We start from the raw sequence: 23,896 nt of genomic DNA, 5'->3' as shown, positions 1-23,896 counted from the left end.
CATTAGAGATAAGAGTTTATGTTTTCAGTAGTTTTTGTTTTCCATTTGTCATCGTTTTTTTTTTTTTCATTCGTTTTTGTTTTTGGAAGGTGTTAGAACAGGCAGGAGACGCAACAAAGTGTGCAAATAAGAACAAAATGGGAAAAGAAAGACAAAAGTAAAGACAGAATTAGTTATCTGCGGCAATGGCCTGATGCAAAGGCATGCATTGTCATGCCTTGACGGGAATGACATGCTTCAGTCGGGAATCTGTGGAGGGTATCCATGGGAATGTCAAACCACTGCTGGTATGGGAGTCAGAGGAGGTTTCAGAGACATGAGACAGACATACATCCAGTAACAGAAACACAAAAGAGACAATCCCAGCAAAACAAAAACAAACAAACAAAGACACAAGGTCTTCACAAACATGGACAAAAATGCAATAACGGGTGAAAAGCCAGCATGAGCATGAGTGAAATAAGTGAAAAAAAAATACAGAAAATAAAGGAATAAAATCTTTATACCTGTGAGGAGGAGGGGGGTGAGTCCAGCATAAACTAAGTCTGTGAGCCTTACAAGTGTTGAATCAGGAGAATTAAAACCACTACCAACCTCAGAACACCTCTGCTATAACTTTTTTAAACCTACTGCATTCACCACGAAAGACTGGATGCTCCCAAATCTTATGGAAATGTATCCTAGCAGTTTAGCTGTCCATATAAGTGTGAAGATGAGGTAGTGCAATTCTTGAAGTTCTAAACACAGATCTGCATAGCTTTTGTTTATAAATATAATATGAAAAGCATGTCGATTTCATATAAGCTATAAACATCTGATTTCTATTGTGTTGCACCTTTACAACATGCATGTAAGAGTTTTGTGTTTACGACGTTTACTACAAACATACTGTATATTATCTGTAATCTGATTTGACATGACTGCATGAGATACGAGGAACTATAAATGATGTGCTTGTTGGAAGATGCCACATCTTCTACACTTCTTCATTACTGGCATTTGATCCCAGATCCAACAGAGTGGAGAAGAATGCATTTAATTCCTCATAATGGGGACTTCTCTGTCACCTGTTTCATTATTTACATCATGTTTTATTTAGTTTTGATTTCCAGAAGAACATAACAAAAAAAGCAGAGAATGCAGTACTGTACAAACTTCATGAGTACACTGAATTCAGCCGGCAATGGAGTACATGAACGAAATGGATATTTGACTCTAAACATGATGACAATGACAACAGAGGGCATGTGCCATTTTGTTGAAAAAAGAGAGACAACATAAAAATGCAAAGCATTAACTAGTATTTTGTAACGGGTTGATAGGTAAGATTAGACAGCTAACACTCATTGTTCATTTTTAGTCTGTTTTCATTTCAATTCCATTTAAACTACAGAGGATCAGAATCTGTTGGATGAATTGAGTATAATAGACGTATAAATGACACCCTAGTTAACATGACATTTGATAGCACAACATTATAAAGCATTGACAGATACAGCTTATATCTATAAATGGCTACAGGCAAGGGGGGTTTTACAGCCTCTGAGGATTTCACAACTAATGTGAATTAGAACGTCCACGTTGATAACTGGCACATAATAATAGCAACAACTCTACAGTATGGCAACAGAGACATGACTTAATATGTGGATATATCTAGATTCACGCAATCAACATATTACATTGAATTGAATGTATTCATATATTTGTATTTTATATTGAAAAACAATAAAACACAACCAAAGTAGAGGCATGAGACAAACATAAACAAAAGTGAGTAATTGTTTCATTTAAGCAGACCTACTTAAATGAGATTCCCGCAATGCACTTTAGCAAATGACACAGGGCACGTTTGTGCATATTTTTACATCTCTAAAAAACACTCACACATTTCAATTCATATTTACAAGGGTTTCAACAATAGACAGAAGCACTGTACTCCATGCTGAGAATATATATATGCTACTACAGTACTCGATATTGGGCTTGTGTTACAGGGGGCAACCATGAGTTTTACACATCAGCTTTAGAACCCTCACTTATAGTGTGTGTAAGAATAAAATAAATAAGTGTTCTACTATGTGTGTGATGTCTGACAAAAGTAGAAGTGGAGAGGCTATTTAAAGACACGCATTGTAGATAGTGCCTAGTTTAAAATGTGTGTTGTTAGGCCCGCTATGGTTGATTTTGTGAGTAGCGCAGAAGTGTGTTTGTAGATAGAACAGAAGCTCCATAAAAATCCCTCTCCAATGGCATCCTAGTCCTCTTCCTACACTGTAACACGGTGAAAACCCCAGCACTAAACCTAAGTCCCCTGTCCTTCTCTATCGACACACAGCTTTACAGCTGACAGGGTCCTTTTAGGACCGTAGAACCTTTGTTTTAAATCTCTACGGATATCTCAAGGGGCTGAATGTGGTTGAACTTTGACCCTGGCTCCTCTCCCAAATCCTGCCCATTCTAAATGAGCAGTTTTCTGGAGACCCCTTTTTCACACAGTCAGTTTGTCTCACTGTAATGCAGGCCTTGTTACTCTTCCTATGCTGACCCCCAGTATAAACCCCCACGTCTCCCATGCTAGGCCCAGATGAAGCCCACCTCCCGGCGACTGTCATAACCCCAGAGTGGTATCGTCCTGGAGCGCGGTCTAAAGGGTGTCTGCTCCTGCTGGCGTGTGTACGAGTGAGCTTGCTCTTGTGCGTGCCCGTAGCCATACGTGCTCTGTGGGTTTGCACGCGGGTGTGGGTTGGTGTATGCACGCGGGAGTGGGTTGGTGTATGCCCGCGGGCGCGAGAGCGTGTGTAGGTACGCTTGTGCGTATCTGTGCTGTACCTTGAGCGTGTTGTGCGAGTTGATGCTGCGCCGCCGGCCTTCCTCCAGCTGCATCTCCGAGTAGAGGTCCTCCTCGTCCTCCTCCATGATGTCCGACAGGTCGGAGCCGCGGCTGCTCTCCGTGTAGTACTCCTCACTGTGGCTGTAGTGCGGCTGAAGGGAGCAGGGAGAGGAGGAGGTAGACACCAGAGAGATTAGGGCGAAGTAATGTACAGCACTGTGTTAATATGGATAAGAGGAGTGAAGATTGTACAACCTAATAGATTTGACTGCCACTTGTGTAAGTCTTGTCATTGTCACGTGTCCACTTTCTGTCTCTCTGTGTTTGAATGTTTACACTTGAGTTTGAGTTTATGGCAGTGTGTGTCTATAAGTGTGCACCAGTGTGCATGTGTGAGTTAATGCATGCATATGTGAGTCTATGTGCATGTGAGTATGAGAATGTGTGTGTGTGCTTTATATGTCTGCCTTACATGTCTGCCCAACTCAGAGCCGCGTAAGAACTCGTCCACCGAGGCACCTCTCCGTCTTACATGCGGAGACTCGTAGCCGTCCTCCTCCTCGTCCGAGTTGAGTGAGTGCCCACGCTCGCTGAAGATGTTTCTCTTCTCCATCTGGGCCTTCAGGCAAAGACACCCATTAGACATCTCTAGAACACCTCAGGACGGGGTTAGTCTCAAAACAGCTCCCTTTTTGCTTCCGCCTGCACTCTAGCACGCCTGACTGACCCCCGCAGTGATAAAGTTACTGTTGATTGGCTGAGCATGACTTGCCTGATTAAGTGTGGCCCAGCAGGTAGAACTGAAAGGCATGCGGTGCAGAGATCCCAGTAAAGGAGAGAGAAACTTCTCTCTGTGGGATGCCAGAATAGTGTTCTAGAACACTGTTACTAAAGTGACATAAAGCACAATGATGGCTAGGTGGGAAATGGGTTTAGATAATGTAACATGGTACTGTCTCTTAACTCTCTCTCGCTCACTGTCTTTAATGTATTTCATATATTTTAATTGTGAGCTGCCCCACTGGCCACCAGAGGGCAGAAGGCAGCTGACTGCTCACCCGGCTGTTCTCGGCCACCCTCTGCGCTGCCTCACGAGCCATGGCTTTGGCCGCTGTGTTGGTGATGGGCGTTCCCTGAGGCTGGGGCAGGATCCTCTGGGGGGAGGGCGAACGTCGGCCCGGGAAGTGGGGGGGCTCCAGGGTGTGTCCAGAGTGGTGATGGGCGAGAGGGTGGGCGTGGGCATAGGACGGGGCGAGGTGTGGGGGCAGAGGTGAAGAGGCGCGTGGGACTTGCGGTGCAGGCTCCCATGGCTGGCCCAGCCGATCTTTGGTATGCATGTCTCTGGCACTTGGCAGGAGCTTGGGCTTGGGGTGCGAATGCTGCTGGATCAGCGGCTGCGGCTGGGGAATGTGGGGCTGGGGGTGGGGGTGAGGAGAGGCCGCGTGGGGGGGCGGATGGGGATGCTGAGGGGGTTGGTGAGGCGGATGCTGTAGATGGGGCTGAGGGGGTGGCTGGACGTGGGGCTGCGGGTGTATGGGGGGGTAGCTCTGAGGGTAAGGGGGGTGGTGTGGCAGGACATGGGCAGGAGTTGGCGAGTGAGAGACGGTGTGAGGAAGTGGGGACAGTCGGCCAGGGTGGGCTGAGGTGCGTAGGAGAGTGTGGGGTATAGAGGCCACTGGAGAGTCCTGGGACTCGCCCTGTGCTGACAGTGTCCGCACGATGACTTCACATGCCTCAAGACACTGGATGCGGTTCAGCTCCACAGTGACGTAGTCCGCCGTTGGGTACATCACCTCTGCGATCTGTCACACACAAACACAGACCGACACAGATGTGTGCACAACAACAGGCATATACACACAGGCACACATGCCTAAGCAAAAACACAACAATGTGTGATTAAAGTTAAGAAAAATCTATATGCAGTCATTCAATTGCTTAAGATTCATTCATGACCATTAATGAGAAATTCAACCCATTTGTACCCATCATTACATATATGTTGTTGTGCAGATTCACACAGCTGACATATAAACATGTAACGTGATCCGTGAAGTGTGTTCAGCACAGTTAAAAGACCCCAAAGGAGCAATTTTATAGAGACTTATGTAAACCCCCTGCATTACATAATTCTGATGTGCATGCAAGAGGCTGCAGCTGTTATGTGGGTATTTCATCTGTAGATGGCAGTAGTAAGCATTACACTGAAGAAGCATTCAGTGCTGAAGCTGAAGAACCCATTACACATACACTCTAATAGGAAGTGAGATTGATGACTGTGCAATCCAATCCAGAACAGCTTTGATAACCGTATCCAGGTCAGCCCAGCATGTCTGTGGTCAGATACTAAGACCTGAAGTTGTGTTGTGATATATCTTACAACCTCTAGTAGAAAGTCTGTGAAGAAGCATAGGAAAACACAAACTGAAACGCATGTTTCGTTGGTAATACTGACCTTTTGCCCTTTTGTACAGACAGCATAGCCAATGACTGTGGCCCCATTGGAGGTGCCGTTGGGGGTGAGAAGAGGGGGCTTCCAGCGAACCTGCAGCAACCCCGGTGACTGTGCACACTGCACCTGCACTTCCTGAGGAGGCAAGGGGGGGCCTGGGGGTGGGGGGCAAGGAAGATAAAATGAGAAGGTGACAAATACAAGAGAGAGCGCTTCAGACAAATGCCCCTGATAACCTAAGCTTAGGTGCTAAGAGCTTGTATTATGTATATTGCTAAAAGAAACATAAAACAAAGGAGTGTATTTCACAAATGCTTTCACAGAGACTGCTGTCTGATTTTCAGAAGCCTTCTGTGTGAGATGGGGTGGCTTAGCACAGCTCTGCACAGCTAGCCCACACAGCCAAACAGCACAACACATGGCGTGAGAATAGCAAAAGTAACAGGATGTCCTGTTTTTGAATATTTGCGATCAGTAGACAAGACATGAAGTGGGGTGTGCCAAAGAAAAGGCACAAGAAAGAGAGGGAGAAGCAATTATATAAAGAGAAGAAAGAAAGAGACAGACCAACACAGAAGAGGAGTTAATATACAAGAGAGAGAGAGATGTATTGACCAAGAGAGAGGAAACATGAGAAAGACTGACAGGAAGTAGTAATAGATTCATGGAGCTGAAGAACAGTAGTGAACATTCCAAAGGAGAGAAAGTGACTCCCATGGGTAGAGATCCAATCTAGTGAGAATCAGAGAGACTACTGAGTGCCTGAAGTCATGTCGCAGGCTTAAAGCAACCCAGCACATCAGAAGTCCCCTCTTAATCCACACAGCCCTGACAACTCCACACACAATCCATTGATTAGAAGTGCACATGACATGCTGTTTGAAGTGTCTCCCCAATCAATCAGCTGGAGATCCCACTAATCAACAGCCCCTGCTGAGAGCAGTGAGGGAGAACGCACCGTGGAGGAAGGAGGTGGAGTGGAAGAGAGGATGGAGGAGCGTAGAGTAGAGGACAGCATTAAAGGAGAGAGGAATAAAGCAGTGGAAAGGGCGAGACGAGACAAGACAGATGGAGTGGAGGAGAGGAGAGGAGAAAGGCAGAGACGAGATGTGGTGGAGAGTAAAGCAAAAGTGAGGAGAGAGGGCAAAATAATAAACTAGTGGTAGGTTAAAAGTGAGAATAGAGAAAGCAGAAAAAAGAGTGCGCACAAATGCTCACAGAGCTCAAGAGGTTCATATGGGAGCAAGATCCATCCTTTGTATGTGAAAGTTGCTCAAAAGCACAAGGTTATCTTATCAAACACACCCATCGGCGACGAAGCAGAGGTCAAGCCAAGCGCCTGCATATAACACGAGTCTCTCAGCCCTCTCATCGGAAACACATCATGTTGTATTACATACCACAGGAAGCTCATATCTAGCATATCCAAGAGGAAACGCCCAGATGCTCTTCTCCCAACAACACATCCATTGCGACAATGCTAGAGATGTGTCCAAAATTATTCTGAAATTTGCATTTTCGCTATTTTTCAGGGTCACGGCGGTCATGTGTTTGTATGACATATACTGTATATATAGTCCCATCTGATGAAACTGGATCAGACAGACATGTTGCTTCAGGGACCAAAGGCCACGGGGAACATTCATGCTAAAAATACTCGCTATGGAAACAAGCCAAGCTGCAGGGCCCAGAAGGGACCAGTTCAGTTGCTTTTCTAAACAGGATCGAATATCTAACAAAGAAAATAGAATGAAACAGGATCTGGGATATGAAAATAGCTTCTGGAGCTGAAGAGGGCAGGTCTGGTTACTCTGCATTCTACATTACATTTAGTCATTTAGCAGACGCTTTTGTCCAAAGCGACGTACAAGGGAGAGAACAGTCAAGCTACGAGCAATAGAACCTGGTGTAACAAAAAAATACTACTTTACATAAGACATATATATATATATATATATATATATATATATATATATATATATAAAAAAGGAAGTGCGGGAATGTTGCAAGTTAAGCACTAGTCGAAGTGTCAGTTAGGACGAGAGGTGCTCTCTGAAGAGTTGGGTCTTCAAAAGCTTCTTAAAGGTAGAGAGGGACGCCCCTACTCTGGTAGTGCTAGGCAGTTTATTCCACCAACGTTCATTGATTGAAAGTAATTTATCCCTGTATAATTCACACAGGAATTATTAAAAGAAAAGTAAAGTGTCAGTATATTTCGTTATTTCCTGTACACTAAGTATATTTATGAACGCTACTAGCGGTTGAGCCTAATTAGCTCAGGCTCAAGTGTTCCTTACAATGCTGGAGAAAGGACTGCTGCGGGTGCCATAGAGAAGAGCCATCATCATGGGTGCCACGTCTCTGAGATCATTACCAGCTCTTTAATGTGCCAGAGTATCTTCCTGCTGTTTATTCACTCTTAGCGCACTGTGAGTGAGTCTCCCCCTCCTCCGCCCCGCCCAGCTCTCTCCTGCCTGCCACTCACAGCGCCGTCTCTAGGGAGAGCGTAGTAGAAGAGGACTCCCTGAGACTGAAGACTTGTTAACATTGAAAAGGGTTTCCCTTTTCTTTTCTTCTCTCTCTCCTTCGTAGGTTCTCTCTATTCCACCCCCACACCCCTCATGTACCACATTCTTCTGATGTTGCACTCTTTTCATCTCTTGTGCATCGTTTCTGAGAGCGGCAGTACACATTTGTGTTTAGTCGGGAGAAAGAAGGCAATGAGAAAAATATGGTAAAATTAAGGAAAAAAACATTGCAGAATTATGGCTCTGTTTGATGTTCCTTGCACTGAGATTGGCAGCGGGCCCATCAAAAGCAAGGAATAGACTACACACGTCAACAACATTTCACTCCGACCCCGCTCTCAAGGCTAAATTGGCACAAACACATTGCTAGATTGGTTATACTGTTTCTGTCCTAGTTGCATTTCTGAATTGTCCGACTTGTCTTCTGGATTCATTTGAAGATAAATTAGCTTACTTGGTTGGAAACATTTTAGAATACCCAAAAATAAATACCCAAGCAGTTTTATTGAATTTCTCAGCTCCCCTTATAATACCCATGAAGTCCTTGAATAGACATGGAAACCTAAAATAAGCCAAATAGAAAAGATGATTTCCAAATCAGGCAGAGATCCAGTATGTGTTTTCTTTAGAAAAAAATGTACAATACATCCCAAGCACTTGCTAGCATTTCTGTCACAATAGCTGTCTGTATAAACCACTGTTCCGAATGCTAAGTCCCGCAGTTCAAACCAGTGGTCTATGGAGACATAACTGAGCTTCTGCCATGACCTTCATGGACTGCACTAAAAACAATATACTTCAGTGAATGTACATCCATAAACCTGCGAGGCAATGTCTGAATATACAGTAAAGTATATACAGTATATTCAAAAATGTCTATATTAGTTTCCCCCTCTACAAACAGACATGCAAACATGACGAGATATCCTAGCCCCAAACGTATCATCATAGATCAGGAGACTCAAGGATAAGGACGGGCATGACATTTAAGACGCTGTTGTTTTGTTTTACAAACATGAGCTATATTTAGGCCATGTCTCAATTATGCCATCTTGTCCTTTTGGTAGGGTTCCACAGATGCTGTTTTCTATTCAGTGTTATTGAAAGCACAGCACTAAGCAAGGGAACAGCAATGAGTATGATAGAAGCCACTAGCTCCAGGGACATATTACATTAGATCATTATAATTCACATCTTTATACACTAATGTATATGTGTGGTGCTTATGCGTACATACTAGGCATGGGAAGATTCACCGATGCGCATCGGAAAATCGATACAACATGTAAGATGCAGTTGCATCGATTTGCAAACGTCTGCATCGGTAAAAACCGCACATAAACTCAAGATGCATCGTATCAAAATGATCTGCATCGATACAAACTGATTATTATCTATTATTAAAACTTTTTAGAAACGTGTCTCTGAGTTTCAGTTGTGTTTCTACCCCTCTAGTCTCTGCTCAAATCTCGGCTCAAGGCTCGCGCGAATAGGCGGGTCCAAACAAACGTGCTTTCGAAAGGAGGCGACCAGCCAGTCAGCATGGAGCATGGAGGAAAACGAAACGGAGGTAATACATTCGGTTGTGGGCTTTAAGTCTACGGTATGGAAATATTTTGGCTTCTACAAACGAGATCTTTCTTAAAAAGAACTTGAAAAAGACCCATCTGGGTTAAGTGTTTGGATTCACTTGTCTTAATTTCCAGATGGGGAACTGTTACTCCCTTGTTATGGCCATTTGTTCATAATGATGAATCATATTACAGTGCATGGAGATAATGAGTATACCCCTTTTGAAAAGTAACATTATGAACTATATTTCAATAAGTACACGTGTTATTTCCAAAATGTGCACTGAGTAAATGGAAAAAATGTCACCTAAGTTACATTATTAACCTTACTTTGCTCATCAGATATTGTATGCACATTTTGGGCATAACATTTACCTATGCACATTTTGGAAATAACTTGTGCTTATTAAAGGCACAATATGCAACAATTATGCTTCAGGATTAGGGTTAGGATAAGCATTTTAACCTTAAAATAACAGCTTAAAAAAAATTGGGGCGCTACAATGACTTTTAATATGGAGAATTGCGTCCGTTCCAATGGCATAGCAGGGTCGATAGGCATATAACTGCCTTCTGTAGTTTTGCCTGCCGATGCCCGCCGACCTGACTTTGATTACCTTCTGCCGATCTAGTAAGTAGCTTATTGGCCGTCTTGCTTAGTCTTGTGTTGCACATGATTGATGTTTGACTGTGTAAGGACAGTCGTTGAGTAATTCGTTTGTCATAATGTCAAAGTCAGCACATTTCAAGAGATTTCGTTAGTTTTAGCTGCTAGCATACCTTTAGCGAATAGCTATTAATCCTTAATGCACCTTTAAAATGTTTTTCAAAATGTTACTTTTCAAATGGGGGTGTACTCATCAATGGTGTGCATTGTATATTTTGGGGAAAATGCAATATGTTCCTGTTAATGCTTTCCTATTAGTTTTTATAGTGGATGGAATCTCCTGGCCTGCACCTTTTTGTATTAGCCCATTTTATTTGGTTTACCTCATGTATAGACGTAAAGCACTTTTAAAGGCTTAACTGGAAAACATGCCTTTGTGTAGGGCTTAAATTGTTCTACAACATGCACTAAAGAGAAATCTGAATTTTTGTTAAAGGTTACACTTGTATCCTAAAGTTCCAGAGACCTACAATGAATTACTCTCTAAGTTGTACTTCCTTTGTTTCAAAATAAAAGGCACAGCCAGCTTTAATGCTTCAAGTGCCATAACTTGAACTATGTATTCCATGGTGTACTTTTCTTCTGCATTGCATCGCATCGTATTGTATCGTATCGTATCGTATCGTATCGTATCGCACTGGATCGCATTGTTTTAAAATTAGATCGTACTGTATCGCACCGGATCGCAGGAGGTAGGAGAATCGTATCGTATCTTATCACTGGTAATTCCATGAATCGTGAATGTATCGAATCGTTGGTAGTGTATCGAGATGTGTATCGTATCGCCTTGATGGTAAAGATTCCCATCCCTAGTACATACTCACTTATCAGTATAAATAGTCCCCAGTATTGACCTAAAGGCCTTTTGGGAGCAATCTACTCTATCATCACAACCACACATAAAATGCAGGTAGAGGAGTCTCATCTCACCGGCTGGTTGGGTGCAGAACTCCGCAAAGACCTCCTTCTTCTCGCGCTGATCGACGGGCAACTGCCAGGGCATCTGGTGCGGCCTAGCCACGGCACGCACCTTGTACACCGTCATGGGCTTCAGGTTGTAAAACTGGTACTTGTAGCCACCGGGCTTGACCACGTCATATTCAACATCGTTGACGAAGATGTTGTGACTGTAGTTGCTGTTGCTGGGCATCCAGGAGAGCTCGGCCGACATCTGTGTGACATTCTCCACACGCAGGTAGTAGGGTGCCACCACTACATCCTTGCCCACCAGCAGGGTGCAGCGCAGCTCGTCCGAGAGCCCGCGGTCTGTCATGCTCTGGATGGAGATGCGGTGCGTGCAGATGGCCAGGTTGAGCTTCTCGATCAGTGCCTTGGTGCGTCCACCAAATGGCACGCTCATGCGTATCTCGCGGTCTACCAGCACTTGGTAGCCGCTCACCTGGCCCCAGCCAGGCGGCACCACGGGCGGCTCCCAGCTCACGATCACGCTCTTGGCCAGCTGCTTGATCAGGTTTATACGGCGGGGGTAAGGCACGATGTCTTCGCCGATCTCGTCGATGTTCACGTCCAGGGTCCCCATGCCGTTGCTGCAGGAGCCCAGAGTGAAGTCCATCCCCAGGCTGCCCAGGGTGCTGAGGCTGCTCAGTGTGCTCAGGGTGCTGAGGGTACTGAGGGTACTGAGGGTACTGGCCGCGCTCCCCGTCCCCATGCCATCCAGCTTCGGGGTGCTTTCTGACAGAAGTGCGGCCTTGGCCGAGAGCCCCGTGCTGGCCACGGAGGAGACGGGCAAGACAGCGGGGTTGTGGTTGAGGTAGGACTGTTCTTTGACGCTGCGCTCAGTGCTGCCAACGACGCTGCTGATGCCACTGCTGATGCCGCTGCTGCTAATGCCGCTGCTGCCACCGCTGGCAGGGGGAACAGACGGCAGCTCGTCGTCCTGCATGAAGTCCACAAAGTTGGAGGGAACGAGACCCTGCTGACCGTCCAATGTTTCTCCTGTGATAGGAAGACAACAAATCATTCCAAGAAATACGATGAACGGACATGGGGTAGGTAAAATGAGTGAGAAGAGAAAGGAGGAGAAAAAGAAAGTTTGTTTACAAGAAAGGAGAGGTAGAGTGGGATGGTGATGCAGTAATGCTTATTTGGTGCATACAGAATCAGACAAAACAAAAGAAAAAATCCAAATCAGCATGTTGTCTGAAAACATCACAAAAAGGAATTTATGCTGGTGGGTAATGTACAACACCTTCATAAAAGCCATCTTCATCCGGGGTCCCATAAACATAGAGGTACTTCCCAGCCCCAAGGGAGAGCTCTGCCTCGGGGTGCTCATTGGGTCCGTCATAAGGATTATAACTGTCAAATCAAAGACCAATATTCAACCTATACTGAACAACATGCATGTGCAAAATATGATTTATTTAGCTATGCGCCCTGAGATTAACACACTGGCAATTTGAAGTGATAAATTGTCACACAATTTTTACCAAGCACCAGGGCGCTAAGCAGAAAGCTCTGCTTCCCATGGGAGCAAACCAACCTGTAGCAAGCGACATGGGAGCAGACTAACCTGTTCACATGGGAGCACACGGACCTGTTCACATGGGAGCAAACTGACCTGTAGCGAGCGACGCACAGACGCACTTTCCCCGTGAACCTGGGCTTGGCGCGTGGGGTAGAACTCCGCTCTTTGTCCATCTGCTGAGGGAGGGAGAGAATAAAGATGGACCAGTCAGGTTTAATCCGTTTAACAGCTTTCAATCCGTGTGGGGCAAGTCTTCTTCTCATTATCTTTTCTCATGTATATATTTGATATGTGAATGAGATACTGCAGTGTAATGATTGAAAAGTGTCATGACACACAGAGGAAGAAACATATACACAACCACATGTCAAATAAAATGTAAATCATTTACAATAACTAAGCCCATTAATTAATTGTTTGGAATGAATAGTTGTGGAAGAAGTAGCATATGATTGAAGTACTAAGAAACCCTGACAATAAAGGATATAGAAGAAATAAATTCAGTTCTTACATATGTCCAAACAACATTAAAAATAACAGAGTACTCTAAAATGGTTGTGTGAAAATAATGGATGCAAGGAAGTAGCCTATGATTGGTTAATTCATTAGGCAGATGAGGGAGGGATGTTAGTGGGTGAGTGTCAGCTGAGTGTTAATGTGGCAGAAAGTTTCAGTGCTGTGGAAGACATCCTGCCTTGTTCCGGTACCAAAGAAGTCTTCTCCATCTGACCTCAATGACTACGGACCAGTTGCATTGACATCCCACTTCATGAAAGTCCTGGAGAGCTCATGTCAGGCCTGAGGTGACCACCCTTATTGACCCGCTGCAGTTTCCCTACCGCCTCGAGATTGGATGCCATCATCTACCTGCTTCATTGAGCCCAATCTCACCTGAACATAGCTGGCAGCACTGTGAGGATCGTGTTCTTTGATTTCTCAAGTGCCTTTAACACAATCTAGCCTTTACTGCCAGCAGGGAAGCCCCATAAGAGGCAGGTAGACACGTCCACAATCTACTGGATTATGGATATTTACTAGCCTGGATACCAGCCCGAACCCCGCCCACAAAAATGTTGGTCTGGGAAGTTCGGTCTGGCTCTGTGCAGTTGGGGAGAGGGAATCAGCGGCCGGATTATGCCGTACCAATCAAATTGTCAGGGCGGGCTGTATACGATGATGGAAAGATGACAAACCAACGCTTGAGTTGATTAGATAGATAGATTTGAAATCATACCAAGATGGCGGCGTCTCGGGAGCCTGTTATATTTTATGTGATTTAAGCTATCTACACAACTTTTTTATGTCTACATTCACTCGGTTAGTTGTGTATGTGCAACACGAATGTTGCAGAGGATTGTAGGTCTTAACTGAAGCGCTCTTGACCATTATTGATAGGTATTGCTAACGCTTAGACAAAAAATCCATCGAAACACATAGTAGCTAGCTAGCCTCGCTGCTAATAAGTATAACGAAAGAGGAACAGAGAAACGCGTAAAAAAGGCATTTGTCGATCGAAAATATGTTTTTGCCGTCCTTCCTACGGGATCCGGTAAAAGTTTTAATGTATCAGATGGTCATACTATGTTGCTCTGATTGGTCCAATTGAGCGAAGAGGCATTTTTCCCCCTGGTTCGTTGAAACACGCCCCATAATCACAGCCCAATGGGTCAGTATCAGTCTCATATTCTGACTAGAATTATGTACACCGATGTACACCGACAGTTTTTTTCAGAGTCTAAACGCAAATTTAACTGTCGGTGTGCCGATGTCGGCCGAATTTCAGCCGACAGCCCCGTATCATTCGCCCGACAGCCCATCGGGAGTCCCCGACATCTTCAAAGTGCGTGTAAACGCGACCCGACATCTGTAAGGCATATTACAGACAGTGTTGCTAGGCAACATCGCTATCAACAGAGGCAAACTGAGAAACTTCCCGCGGTGTGTGTAAATGCGCCCCGACATCTAGGCGCAGATGTCGCCGACATCGCGAAAACCTGTGTGTAATTTGGGCCTAAACCACCTGAGTAATCTAGTTTAACATAATGGATTTCTGCCCTGGACAGATTGGGCCATTCGCACCCCATCTTTAACACGCAGCCTCTTCTCCCTTCGAGTGGTGCCTGGGTGAGTGAGTGTGTGTGAATGAGCATGTGTGCGTGTGTGTGTGTGTTTGTGTGACAGACAGCATATTACTGGTTTTCGTGTTCTCCTATGCCTAGCATGGACTTTGGCTCTGAATGGAAAAAGTTCCAAATGTGGCATGAAAAAAATGATATGCACAACCAGCAAGCAACCTAAAAATATCACAGCCCTGTGGTAAGCACTTTCTGGTTAAGCCATAGTCCTTTCCTTCACAGCACTGAATACGGCTACCCTCGGGCTGCAGCAGGCCTCCATATGGCTTGGTGAGTTAAGGGTCAATTCACATTATGCCCATGGATGAACTCAACTCTGTAAATGTAATATGTGTGGTGTAAGAAGTGAAACTCCTCAACTCTGCCTGATGCATTATCTGATCGCTGAATGCTGACCAATATTAAAAGTATTGTGACTGCTGTGTATTGCAAATAGTGCCGGATAAATTGTGGAGGTATACTAAACTACATTATGATTTAGGAGAGGACGCACAGGTGGTCATTTTTCACAGGACAGCCACAGGACAAGCCAATTGTTTAGTTTGTGCCAACACAGATTATGAAAAATAATCCATGTTTGGTAAATGCTTGGGTGGAGTATTGATTTTGCTCAGGCTGAACCATGATTAAATCACACACAATAGCCCAAATGACACAAAACACAGTGATCACCGGGATATATTAATATAGGGTTATATCAACTGTTGTATAGACATTTGCTCTATCAAATACTATTTTGCCTCCTTTATTATGCCAACAGGCTGAAGTGAGGGCATTGAACCCATCTACACTATGAACCTATATTGATTGCCCAGAAGAACAGCTTTCAGGAACAGCTTTCATTTTCAATGAACCTTGTCACTGACTTGGAATATCAGATAATCCAGTATAGGGAAATGAATCCAGGGATAACTGCAGAAAGTACTGCACAATGGTGGTGCTCACTGAGATGATTTGAGGGTTGAGGATCCTGGTTTGAGGACGTGTTCACAGATGACTTTGGGGGTCGGTGACTGTGGTGGCTGTTCAGCGGGCAGGCTTAGGGTTGATGATAGGCCAGTGGATTAAAACCAAGATAAGATCGGACTCACAGCATTGAGGACAGGACGCACCTCGGAGAGGAAGGCGCGGCGTGGGCTGCTTGGCGTGCTCCGGCTCAGAAACGTGGGCTTGACGGACAAGAGCTCTGCCTTCTCAGCACTCATCTGAAGCGGCCGGATGAACTCGGAAAGGGCCGATCTGCTCATCGGAGCGTCATTGCCTGAGAGCGAAAGGCAAACAACAGAGAGAGATAACGAGTAAGGAGGAGGTGGTCAGTGAGTTGGTGCTTGTGCAATGTTTACTCAAGTACTGCTGCCAAGAGCTTTATAGTTTAAAAAAGGAACCTTTTGTTGGTGGTGGAAAAGGTGCTTTCTCCCTTAAAGGTTTCTTAACAGCTGAAGACTCATGTCAGTATAACTAACATGCCCTTCATCAGATGGTTTAAAGGGAACCCGTATGGGCTGCAAACCATATCATATTATCATATTTTCCAGCGAGTGTTAGTGTATGCATGACTCCTTCAAGATTATATTTCTACAACTAAGGCTAAGAGGACGTTTGACAGACAAATATTGATTCTGTATCATTGCTCTCGATACCCTTCAAACACTTTGAAATACATTATACCATAATCATAAACTCCTTGTGGGTCCTGACCCCCCCTATTCGCCTAGACTTTTACAACATCTACACATGACGATCCTTCATAAAATTATGCTGCCAGGGGCTTTAAATCATTGACTTGATCACTCATGCCGGGAATGAAGGATGGGCCTATCTCATAGGTACACCATGATAGCACATTATTGGTTCACCTGCTTCACCGAACCCAACATGTGTATTTCTGTTGATGTGATTTTCATTTTTTCGTCCCGCCAACGTTGCACATTAAAACTGTGCCCATGAATCAGCTGAGATAGGAAGAATTGTCATGTTGTTATGATTGATTGTTTCATTACCAGGCCCAGCATGCCTGCTCGTAATCAGCTGACAGACGCCAACACTGCCTCTCCCTCCCGTCTTCCTTGACAAGCCCCTGTCCAAAGGCACCTCGCCTTTCAGCAATTTTCCGTCTCATTTTTCACAATTTTTCAATAAACCTTACAGCATCATTTTTCCACTTCCTATATTTTTATTTTTAATACCAATTTAGCAGAGGATATAATGTTGTGGCTTCGTGGTGGCAGAGCTTCTCGACTCTGAGAGTTTTCCCTTGAGGTGAAATGCAATAGTCACTACAGTTACACTACATCGAGCTGTAGAGATAATTACCTGTCAAACGCACACTTCCTGGTGAAATACACAACCGCAAACTGAGCCAGAGAGCACTCCAGGATTATATCAGTTAACAGAGAAGCTTCCCAATACTGAGATAAAATAAACCCAATGCATCGAGACTAAGGCCAACACTGATGTGGCTACAACCTACTTAGTATGTATGGTGCCCTAGCTTTGATTGGATCTAATAAAAAAAAAAAAGATAATTTTTCTCAGATTCAGTTAATTCGTCTTGTTTTGATGCAGATGCTGTCCTACAGGCACTTGCATTGATTAGCTTTATGAATGGCAACATGCTAGAGAACCAATGCTCTACTATTTCTCAATTCAATAGTTCAGAGTCAAAATACCACGCACAGTGACAACATAGCTTAATCACAATGAAGTGCTTCCTAGAGCAATGCTGTGTTAGGATGGGTATTAGAAACAGACCTTTACCACCCGGAGCAGCAAGCCCATTGAGGAGCTGGGACAGGGTCTTGCTGGGGGAACCCGGCGGCTCGCCCACAGTTAAGGGGGCGGTGCTGAGGATATCAAACCCAGCCTGCAGTCGGAACTTCTCCAGTTCTTTGGACAGGAGGTTGAACTGCTCACCCTGATTTCGACATTTCTCCTCCAGGTCTCGCACTTTGGCCTGGAGAGATTGATGTAGAGAGAGAAGGAGAAGAAGAGTGAAGGAGAGAGTAGTCAGAAGGGAGAAAGAGAAAGTGAGGGAAAGGCAAAAAGAGGACAAAACCATTACACAGTACATGAAAAAAAAGCTGCCATGAACATCAACTGTACTCATCTGTAATCTAGGTTCTCATCTATTCCAGAAATGTTATCTTAACGACTTGTTTTACTCTTCCATGTACTCCAGTAAGCAACACAAGGGAAAATTGCTTTCAGTGCAAACAGTTTAGCACATCTTAACTAACACATCAAAATACAAACACATGCAAGTCTAACCACTACCACAGGTCACCTAGAGAGTGGCTTCTTGCTAAGAGGAGATGGACCGTACGGTATGCATACCAAAAAACACACTGTGTTCAACGTGCGTGGAATGCTCCTCGACTTCAATGCCACAGAGACACAGACATAAAATAAAGGCAAGAATCAGGGGTGAGTTCAGAGGCACACGGGGGGAATAAGAGATCATAACAGAGTTTGAAAGATACTGATAAACCATGCAGCCAGGTTTAATCCGCTTTCAATGGGGAGTTAGAGAGAGAGGCTGTGAGATGGCTTCTGCCAAATCTCCCTTGTCTTAGGCAAAGAAAAACCTAACACACGTAATTATGACACCGACATGAGACATTGTCATCAAAATCATGAAACACTTGAGCTATCATCTGCTGCATGGTTTAAGGTTTTTTTAAACCGTGTGTGCAATGACACAAGGCTTAACCTAATGGTACATGTACAAAGGCTTTATGACAAGTCATAAGGCCATAAGACACACGTAGACACACACAAGGTCTCGTACACTGTGGCCCATCGGGGGCCTGAGTTGTTGGGTTTTCGGAGCGGGCAGACGACGAACACAGTTAGGGAGGAGGACGGGTTTGAAGTTGTTCATTCCACTACGGTATGGATGTTGGGCTGATTGTCTAAAGTAGTCCATTTTCAAGTCAACCCACCAGTTGATTTGAACCCTTCTTTAGACTGCGAGGTTGTGTGCGTGTAGGCGTGTGTTTGTGCGTACATGTGTGTGCGTGTGTGTGTGTGTGTGTGTGCGTGTTAGTTTGTATGAAACAAATGTACCTGTATAGTAAACTCAGCACATTTGTGAGTCTAAACTCACAACTGGATCCAACACATATGGCTTACTGTACAATTATACTATATTCCCTACTGCTTGAAGGATGATGACAATTTACTGACAATTACACTATATACTATGTAGTCAACAGCATCCTGTTCCGTCAACACCACCCACTGCCTTATAGCATTCTGGGTACATTTGTGAATTGGTAGCAGTCAAGGGTGGCACCCTGTATGTCAAATGTCAATTTCTGCAGAATTCTGACATTCCCCAATAATGTTTGTTTTCCTTCACTAACACTGTCAGAACCTCTTAGATGCCTGTCCATGACACAGCATTATTGTTATGTTATGTACGTTATTAGGTATCAATTGGTGTTAATGGAACATAGGATTTCAAAATAAATTCTGTATCCTATTGAAACGGATGTTGACTTAAAGTGCACTGGTTAAAGATGAGAGATTTCATGTGCCAAATTAACCAATATATACAAGCCATCCTGGCTGAGAATCAGACGCCATTCAAGTTAAGTATTTCCATGTCTTTTGCTGAGCATTTATGTACTACCTAACATGTGAAGTTGATCACAAGACTGGCCATCTGTCCAGTGTTAAGCAGGGATAAGCTTTAGTGTATATCAACACAGCTGCGGACGTCTGCTTTGAAATGTTTACCATGTCACTCTGAAGGCATCTGACAGTATTTATTGCATAACAAAGATGGCTTTAATTTTTTTGTATTTTGACATGTCCCTCAGTTTCTTGACATTGCAAATGGCATAGAACATTGGTTTGAACTAGGATATGGGTGGTGAGTGCTGTTAATTTATTTTGTTTTGAATGTCATGTCAGGCAGCCACTTGCGTGATTAATAACTCTTGTTAAAAAAAAGATCTTGGCGCCACAAACACGTGTCAACAATTTAAAGAAGTTCGGAAGGAGGAGGAGGAGGAAGAGGAGGGTGATTTGCGTGGCGGGGATGGGATGGAAGGATGGGAGTATGTGTAAGGGAAAATAACTCTAAAATACCTGCATGCTGTCCAAGTGGTTCTGTGTATGCAAAGAAATAAATATATCAACACATCAACCAAATAGAAGCAACGCTCACACACAAACCTGTACACACACTCAGATACTCTCCATCTATAACAGAGAGACCAGGAATGAGAAAATGAGATCGATATGAGATAAACACTAGAACTCTCGACGCTGTTATTAAGAATAAAACTAAAAAAAACTGTTTCTGTCTCATGAGATAACAGGACAGCTCAAAGCACCTATACTAACAAAATAACTAACCAATTTTTCCTGAGCTGAAAACGGTTTTGAATGTTAAAGACAACAATATTTTAAAGTCTTGCTGACAGCAATTAGAAACTGTCTGATGTGTTGCAATTCAGCAAGGACCACATCGCACTCAGTCTCCCTGAAGTGACCCTCCACACTTCCAATACTCCTCAGCGGAGGAGCTTTCAGAGTGAAATCCATCTGTGTTGTATGCTGAGATGTCCTCAGATGTGATGGAGAGGGAGTGCTAAAGCAGTCTGCGCTTGACAACTGCTTAGTATGAATGGATGAGGTGGAGGATGTCCTCATCATTCTTAGTTTGGAGTCTACAGCTACAGAACTTAAAAGTAGATGCACCACTAAAACAAAACACATGGAGATGTATCCATGCACACACACACACACACACACACACACACACACACACACACACACACACACACACCTCTCTGAGCTTACCTCTAACAGATGGACAGCACCTTCATGTTCCTTCTGAGCCTCAACCTGAGCCTGAAACACACAGAGCAGCATTAGGCCATCACATGTTACTCACCTTCCCCTTGTGGATAACAAACAAACACATACCACACAGCTCTCTGTAGTTTTATACTAATGTAATGTAATGTAAAGGATATGAATTCATAGAACATTTTTATGATTTCTAAGATGTCAAAGCGCTTTGAGACAATTTGATTGTTTTGGCACTAGATAAATACAATTGAATTGAATTGAATTGAATTTTACATCAAGGCCTGGTTTGTTGTGTCGAGTTGTATGAGAATGTAACCTTCACAACTGCTTTCTTGGGATGAAGTGTGTCGTACGAGTGTTCTAGGTATGCTGTGTTAGCAGAGGGAAAAATGGCAGCGCTACACGGAACTATTTATTCAATGTGAAGGCGAGCATCTGTTGGGAGGACGCTTTGGTTCCACGTGGATGGGGAAACATCTGTGGACCTGTGTCTTTCGCTGCTCCACTTCACAAGACATTAGTTTAAAAAAAAAAAAAAAAAGTGGACCCTGAAAAAAGAAATCTCCCCACTAAACTATATTATAATTCCAGAGTCATAAATACACAGACATACACATGCATTCTCGCTCACACACACACACAAGCATGGTTGAGACCCTCTGTCGGGCGCAAAGACCAGGGATGGCATTTAGAGTACAACGTTTAGGAGTGTCAAAGCGCAAGCGGTGCAGAGATAGGGGGATGACAAGTGCCAATTTGTATCGTCCTGGGGACGAGTCTTCTGCTCGCCGCAGTCGGGAGGCTTTGCTGTAATTGCTGCGTTGCTGTATCTCCGCCTCGGCCTGTCATACGAAGTGCAACGAGACGTCAAACCGGCATCCGCATTTATTCCGCAGATTTATTTCTTTATTTATGCGCGATATTTACTTCAGCACGCAGCTGGGAATGTCACATTTGATGAGGTCCTCTTTTCATCTCCCAGCCTTTTCATTAGGCAGACATTCAGGCAGGGAGTTTACCTCCATCTAGGGAGGTGTGTCTGCAAATGTGCCAATCCACAGCACGCCTAATTTCCCATTAATTTATCATAGTCTCCAAGAGTCACTTTCAAACGCGTCTGTCATCCTCTTGTCTTCTGCGAGAATGTCAATGCCCCACTGTGTATGTCTGTCTATGATTCCCAAGCAGGGAATGTCCCACAGACCAGCTGCAGTGAAGACAATAATCAACACTTGGAAATATGTTTCCTGACATGCACAAACATACATTGGCAATGGCCAAGTGAGAGCCATTTCTCAGTGTTTGCATTGTGAGTGAACAGAGGAGTGACCCTTAAAGTATATGTGGGCACACAACTCCCCTTCCCCACTCACCTTCTGCAGAAGGTCAATCTCCTGCTGCTTGGCATTGAGCACGCCCAGGGCTTCTTCATGCTCCAACTCTAACTGCTGCCTCCGCTCTGCAGCCTCTCGCATATGCTGCACACACACACACAAACACACACACACATGCGCGCGCACACACATGCAACATACACACACACACACACACACACACGCATTTCACCATACATACACAGGGGGTGAAGAGGGGGTGAGGAGTGGTTGATGGAAAAGTGGATGGAGACAGAGACAGAGACAATGGAGAACATGGTGAGATAGTGGGAGGAATGAAGGGGTAGAAATTGACAGAGGAGGGTAGAGAGGTATGGTCAGAGAAGAAGGCAGAGAAATCTCCAGAACAACAGAATATCAGAAGGAAAAAAAGGATGAGGAGAAGAGAAGAAATGAGACACGACAAGAGAAACAGGAGAGGCAAAACATAAAAAAGTCAAATTGAAGCAAGGTGAGAAAGAAATAGGAAGAGAGAGAGAGACAGGTGGAAACAGGGGAAGAAAGACAAAACAACAGCAGCTGTTAGTAAAGCAACTAGCCTGTTCCAGTCCTTTGCCATCACAGCATCATATGACCAGCCCTGTCCACATCCCCTAACTTCATCAGCAACATGAGCCTAGAACCTTTACATGCTAACTCTATATGCAATGCTTTCAGCGTAGGGGAGGGTATTAAAATCACTATACCTGCACGTGTGTATGACTAGTATTCACACTACCGGAGCTACTTCTCCTATCCAGATCACTGATCAAGTATTCATTGGAGAGACTGTACAATCATATTGTTGTTTTTGAGAGTTGCTTTTAAAGGTAGCCTAGAGCTCGAGGTGCATGAGGAGGGTAGGGAAAGGCAGATGATATGTAGCTGCAATGGAATTCCAATCAGATGCAGTAAATTGAAAACACCACTCGCCCGCTTTGAAGCTTGCCTCACCTCATCAGGTTAAAGCAAAGCCAATCAGAGGGGCCATGTCCAAAAAAAAAGAGTGAGGGGGAATAAAAAATAAGCGTTTTTTTTTTTTTTTTCAAAGCAGGAGGTGGTTTAGCAGGATCAATACAGCCGATCAGGTGTTTGTCCTGTACATGAAAGGGTGGCTTAACTCCACAGTGTGATCAATAATAAGTGCCCCCGCCTCATAGACAGCATGCATGCCCTCGAAAAACTACCTGGTAGCATCCAAAAGGCCAGACAGAAATGGGTTAGATGCAACACTTCTCTTAACCTTAAGCTCAGGTGCTCAGTGATTACACAACAGTGCACTGCACTCTCTTTGCATTAAGGTTAGAGGTTACTGAGGAGAAAAAATATATAGACTTGCTTGGTTATGTAAAGAAGAAAGGGAAGGGAAGGGATCCTGATCTGTTTTTTCCTCCTTTTCTTTCGTTCTTGAGATTTCTCTGCCTTCTTCTCTGACCATACCTCTCCACCCTCCTCTGTCAATTTCTACCCCTTCATTCCTCCCACTATCTCACCATGTTCTCCATTGTCTCTGTCTCCGCCTGTTATTTGGGAAGTTGAAAGTTGTAGGCAGCTTTAGTAGGGAATTGAACCTAAACAAACAGTTGTCACTGCATTCAAATATGTGACTGATGTGTGTAAAACAAGAAATTCTTTTGGGATTGTTGGTTGGTCGGGAGTGGGGGGGGGGGTCATGGTCTCATGTCCCAAAGATCATAGTCTCATGTTCCATGGGTAAATCATTGTAATCTGAATTAGGTGGAAGGTTCAAGGTTCATCATAAAGACGTCACTAACAAGGGAGAACAACATTGACAAACCTTACTTTAGAAATAACAAAAAATAGTGGCCAAAGCAACTTAGCTTCCTCCATGTAGTGTATAACTAGAAATCACAGGCTTCCCTCCTGAAGGAAGTAACTCCTTATTCATGTTGGCAGTGTGAAAAAAAACCCGCATTAACTGATAACTGACTCTTCTGGCAGAAGTGGACCGTGGACCAAATCAGTGCCAAATCAGGGCCCTACCCGCTCTAGGGTGTGCTACCAG

The 23,896-nt window shown here is 44.2% G+C and overlaps 1 protein-coding gene across 1 annotated transcript in view; it reads right to left on the bottom strand.

Annotated features, from left to right (window-relative positions):
• Positions 1–21,975, bottom strand: part of rimbp2b (RIMS binding protein 2b) — a gene marked incomplete at its 3' end in the record, with an annotated part of 36,468 nt that extends 14,493 nt beyond the window's left edge. The window contains exons 1-12 of the mRNA XM_080852020.1: positions 21,871–21,975; positions 20,486–20,536; positions 19,769–19,789; positions 17,426–17,627; positions 15,787–15,935; positions 12,633–12,715; positions 12,261–12,370; positions 10,982–12,007; positions 5,289–5,440; positions 3,892–4,635; positions 3,306–3,452; positions 2,833–2,985 (exon numbers count right to left, since the gene is read on the bottom strand). Coding sequence (XP_080708146.1) covers positions 2,833–2,985; positions 3,306–3,452; positions 3,892–4,635; positions 5,289–5,440; positions 10,982–12,007; positions 12,261–12,370; positions 12,633–12,715; positions 15,787–15,935; positions 17,426–17,627; positions 19,769–19,789; positions 20,486–20,536; positions 21,871–21,972 — 2,940 coding nt within the window. The 5' untranslated portion in view covers positions 21,973–21,975. The remainder of the gene's footprint in view (positions 1–2,832; positions 2,986–3,305; positions 3,453–3,891; positions 4,636–5,288; positions 5,441–10,981; positions 12,008–12,260; positions 12,371–12,632; positions 12,716–15,786; positions 15,936–17,425; positions 17,628–19,768; positions 19,790–20,485; positions 20,537–21,870) is intronic.
• Positions 21,976–23,896: the final 1,921 nt, after the last annotated feature.

Source organism: Sprattus sprattus, assembly GCF_963457725.1.
Source record: "Sprattus sprattus genome assembly, chromosome: 15".
NCBI lineage: Eukaryota > Metazoa > Chordata > Actinopteri > Clupeiformes > Clupeidae > Sprattus > Sprattus sprattus.
Note: the sequence above shows the minus strand (reverse complement) of the source record. Positions and strands in the feature narration are given on the sequence as shown.